General features: G+C 35.2%; 1 protein-coding gene across 4 annotated transcripts; it reads right to left on the reverse strand.

Annotated features, from left to right (window-relative positions):
• Positions 1 to 73: 73 nt before the first annotated feature.
• On the reverse strand, positions 74 to 4,208 carry LOC108632711 (uncharacterized). Of its 4 annotated transcripts, none has more exons than XM_026819841.1 (7): positions 3,900 to 4,208; positions 2,884 to 3,343; positions 2,352 to 2,811; positions 2,017 to 2,174; positions 1,743 to 1,910; positions 1,067 to 1,522; positions 74 to 980 (listed from the first exon to the last, which is right to left on the reverse strand). In XM_026819841.1, the coding sequence occupies exons 2-7, from the start codon at positions 3,335 to 3,337 to the stop codon at positions 856 to 858; spliced, it is 1,821 nt and encodes a 606-aa protein (XP_026675642.1). In that variant the 5' UTR covers positions 3,338 to 3,343; positions 3,900 to 4,208; the 3' UTR covers positions 74 to 855. The 4 variants fall into 4 exon arrangements, with proteins under 4 accessions (XP_026675642.1, XP_026675640.1, XP_017892936.1 ...); XM_026819839.1 differs by having other exon boundaries at positions 2,884 to 3,361; XM_018037447.2 differs by having other exon boundaries at positions 2,884 to 3,368.
• Between the last annotated feature and the right edge of the window lie 210 nt (positions 4,209 to 4,418).

Here is a 4,418-nt window from a genome sequence, read left to right on the forward strand (position 1 = left end):
TAAAATCATTAACATAAATGATTCGAAAGTAAACTGCAGTTAACGCGTTACACCTCCAGCCGTAAGATTATTCTCATCTTTCTTCTTTTTTTTTCTCATGAATCTATAGATTCAACAACAGGACAAGGATTTACAATTGAGGGCACTTTTTTCTTCTCTGCCTGTCTTTAATATAGGCGCTGGACCAACTTGTAGTTTTTAAACAGCAAGGATTCAGCATAATGTACAGATATTGTACTTCTAAATCTACCGATCCATACATTAGAGATCGATAATTCACAGATTGTTCTCCAGTACTCTATTCCCCTTTGTGCTCTTCTTCATCTCTCCAATAGAGTACATTACAAGCCCCAGACATATATATTTGTACATAGCTATAATATCCAATGGAAAGTGTACAATTAAACTCAACTGAATCACGTACAGTTCATTCACAACATCAAAAATAGACTATTGCAAGAGTGCGTTAGCATGTGACACCCTGTAGATAGTTATTACTCAACCAAGGTACCGTTCTTCATACGCGTTACGTGACTTTCTTTCACCTGTAAGAATCTGAAACGTAGACGATATGTACATTTTTTTTTATGATATCACAAATCACTCTTACAATTCTCTGAGTCTTTTTTCCGTTTAAATGCGACTTGTAGCGCAGTTTATATAAATCATTGATCCCACATTTGTTGGACTATAATATAATGCAGCATCTGATAGAGATATAAGAATCTTGAGATCATATATATTACATTAAAAATCGATCGCAATTTTTAAAGAGTGTACTACGTGTACATATTGCCTACGGTGCAGATTCCTTGCTAAATGTAGTATAAGAAATACATGTAAATTACGTTAATTTTATGCTCGCCCGCGTGGCTTTTTTCGTGGGGCTGGTTCCTCGGTCGATGCAGTACCCGCGGTCGCTGCCGTACGCTTTGGACGTCCTGCTGTCTTGTTACTTTGTTGCGTGTTCTGTGCTGATGCTGAAAATCAGATCGTACGCATTTACTGAAATTCACTGATTAAAAGTTACGAATATAATAATCAATTATAGAACAAATCTTCTTACCACGCAGTTTCGTCCTTTGCACTCCACTCGTGTCGTTATTATTCTGCTGTTTCACGTTTTTTTTATTCTCATTTTTTTTAACCTCAGTATTACTTTTACTTGTGCCTGTTGCCGTGACGGACGTGGCTACTGTGGTGGTAGTAGTAGTAGTCGCAGTGGTGTTGGTAGCTGTACCGGCTTCAGGACCAGAAGTTTTTGTATTTCTGTTTAGTGCTCTTTCTGCTCTACTGGATCCCTTCGCAACAGATTTTACGATTGCCAATGTTTTATTAACCGATCGCTTTCTAGAACGACTCGATTTTGGTGATTTCTTTCCCGATTCGTCCTCGGTACCGTCATCCTCGGAAGAGCTTTCAATTCGTTTTGATTTCTTACGTAAACTTTGCTTCTGTTTGTGCGAGTTGTGACTTTGTTTTTTCATTAACTGTGACTCATCTTTGTAAAGTGAAAGGTCAACTGTGGATAAGATATTAAAATTTCAATTGCACAGAACATTTTTATGATCCTTGAGCAATGTAAATAATAAACAGATAATACCGAATTAGCAGAAAATCAAATACATTAATTATTATTAGCAAAACTTAAAATTAGTTTTATTATTTGGATAGAAATGGAACATATAATACGATCTATTCAATGATTCAAGATGTTGTACAAGTAATGTTAAAGTACTAACGTCCATCTGGGTGTTCTTCCGTCACACGAGGTTTCTCAGATACACCAGCCTCGACATCAATTGCTCTTTTCAAAATATTTTCTGTACGTAATAATTCTATCTTTGTTAACTGAAATTTGTTTTTATCAATCTTGTTCAAATTCAGGTTCGTCAATATACAATCAAAATCTGAAATTTCAAAGAATGAAACAATAAATGAGTTTGACCTACAGTGTATAAATATTGCTGATATACAAGCAAGAATTGAGATTAAAATAGTTTTACGTAAGATTACCTATGCAATCATAAAAATCTGGAGAATATATTTCGCCATTGTTTTTATCTTGGGAAAGCCAACGTATACGAATTCGCCTACTTGATTTGTATATATTCTGCATTGCTTGACATACATAAAAGCTCCCTTCCGCATTTCTCACAGCCAAAAATTCATTTCTAGTAACGAATATCAGTAAAAGTTAATACATATAATATCACCACTGCGACTGCTTATGTTTATAGTCGAATATAAAATTAAAAATTTGTGAACGGAAATTTATGGCAAAACCTTAAATTTCTTATTAATATGTATCTATATTACAATGAAATTTTTAAAAATATGTATGTATTTACTTGTAAAACACTATAAGTTTGTCGTCAGGAGCTTTTGATGGTGGAGGCTTGTTTAAATTTTTCACGAGTAGTGCAATTTCCGGTAATGGACTCTGATAGGGCTGTGTTTGGATTCGATTTCTTTTTGGCTTGCTCGCTCCATCCGAAGTTGTTGATACTCCTTTCAAATCTTTTAATTCTCTGGACTTCCTCTTACTTGCTTTTGGTGAACCAGTAACCTTCGTCTCAACCTTCGGCGGATTATTTGTTTGCACCACTGCAGGACTATCTGCAGCTTTCGTGCTCTGAGTTGTGGCTTTTGACTTCTGACTCTCAGATTTCACCGATACTTCTTCCACTTTATGTGATGTCAGTTTTGTTTGCAACGTCGTGTTAGTTGGAACTGAATCAGTTTCCTTCGAACTATTATTTACAGGAGACTTCTTCTCTTCAACTTTGTTTTGTAGTTGTTGACATATAGCTAAAGTAACCCATAATTATTAGAATAATCGAATACTAAAATTAATAAAAAATTTATCGAGCTTTTACTGACCAGGTATTTCGAGATTAGTGGGTACCATCTCTTGCTCTACTTGGATTTCCTTTTGTGAATCTTGCGTAGCATTGTCTGGACTTAAGTTATTATTTCTGTTAGATTCACTTTGCTTGATAGTAACAGGCATAGTTTGCTCTGTCTCTGTTTTTATAATCTCTACACCGTTTGGTATTAATTTATCCAAGTCTGATTCCTTTTCAGAATTGCTGCTTGCATAAGGTGGCGTTTGATAGACGGAGGGTCTATGATCTTGTACCAAGCTCAAAGGCTGACTGGGTGGTTGTAATGTAACGTAACTTAATCCAGTTGCTGGTAACGGTTTCATAGATCCTGGTTCTGATCCTGACACTACTTTCTGTGCCATTGCATTCATAGGGAGAATAGAATGACTGGTAGATGTTGGAGAGGTACCTACTCCAGGTATCGTTGACTTCAAGGCCGATGCACTCATTTTTCACTGATTAAATACGTCTTTCTAAATACTTATAAAAAACTAATATCACTGAAGTGAAATTATACATACGCTACGTCTAATAGCTAAATGCAACAAATACATATATAAATAACTATTACGGAATTATTAATCTTTAATTATCTTCCAATTATTTTTTATTTGTTCATCAACTAGCAGTTCATCTTTACATTAAAGAATGTTAAACATAATTCAATCAAATAATGCTTGTATTTTAAAAAGAGGATCAGTATACTTCATCAGTATCAGTACACTTTAGTTTGGTTATTGAAACCAATGCAATAATAAACAGGTAAAATAAAGTAAAATTATGTAACAGAGGAAAAGAAAAAAATTAAGGTCACAAAAAGAAAATACGGGATAAAGGATGAAGAAAATGAAAAAGAATATCAGGAAGAACTAAGGCATAGAGGGTGGCTGAAGAGGGAGGGGGTAATTAGAGGAGTAAACATAAACACGAAACTTTCGATGAGGCAAAATTCTCCGAACGCTGGGCGATTCGATGCGAAATTTTCGAGCTTAACGATTAACAAACAATTACCTCGACGTTATCAAGTCCTGAGTACGGATATATATCCCTTTGCTAAACTTCCACTGGATAGTTGACCACTGCGCGTTTAACACACGGTTAACTCATTTTCCCGCATACTTTCGTCGGCACACGAACGTTTCTCCTCGGCTAACATTTCATCCGGTATACGCGTGGCATAGTAGATTTATCAATGATTACCATTTAACTTGGCAAATTCTACAAAACAAAAACGATAAAGGCTTGCGTTGCGCGCTATAGAAAGCCGTGATTTTACCCGCACGAAAAAAACAGGAATGCCAGACGTTAGATGGCGTCGGTTCTTAGACGCCATGTGTGGCGCAAACTTGATTTTATATTCGTTCTGATTGGTCCCAATATAGTATAATCGCTTTTGGAATCATATTTTAATTTTAATTAGAAAATTCTTTTGTTAATGTGCTCAAAAAGTTCTATTTTTGAAATATAACTTTTCCCCACAAGTTTCGTAGTATTAAAACTACTATTGTATTAACTCTAATTCATTATTAT

The sequence above is a fragment of the Ceratina calcarata genome, unplaced genomic scaffold (genome assembly GCF_001652005.2).
Source record: "Ceratina calcarata isolate Rehan_Ccalc_2016 unplaced genomic scaffold, ASM165200v1 scaffold165.2, whole genome shotgun sequence".
NCBI classification, from domain to species: domain Eukaryota; kingdom Metazoa; phylum Arthropoda; class Insecta; order Hymenoptera; family Apidae; genus Ceratina; species Ceratina calcarata.

Coding starts and splice junctions, on each gene's coding strand:
- LOC108632711 (XM_026819841.1), bottom strand. CDS start 3,337: ATGAGTGCATCGGCCTTGAAGTCAACGATACCTGGAGTAGGTACCTCT. Junction 2,812..2,883: donor CACTAATCTCGAAATACCTG/GTCAGTAAAAGC, acceptor GGGTTACTTTAG/CTATATGTCAACAACTACAA. Junction 1,523..1,742: donor GGAAGAACACCCAGATGGAC/GTTAGTACTTTA, acceptor TCTTATCCACAG/TTGACCTTTCACTTTACAAA.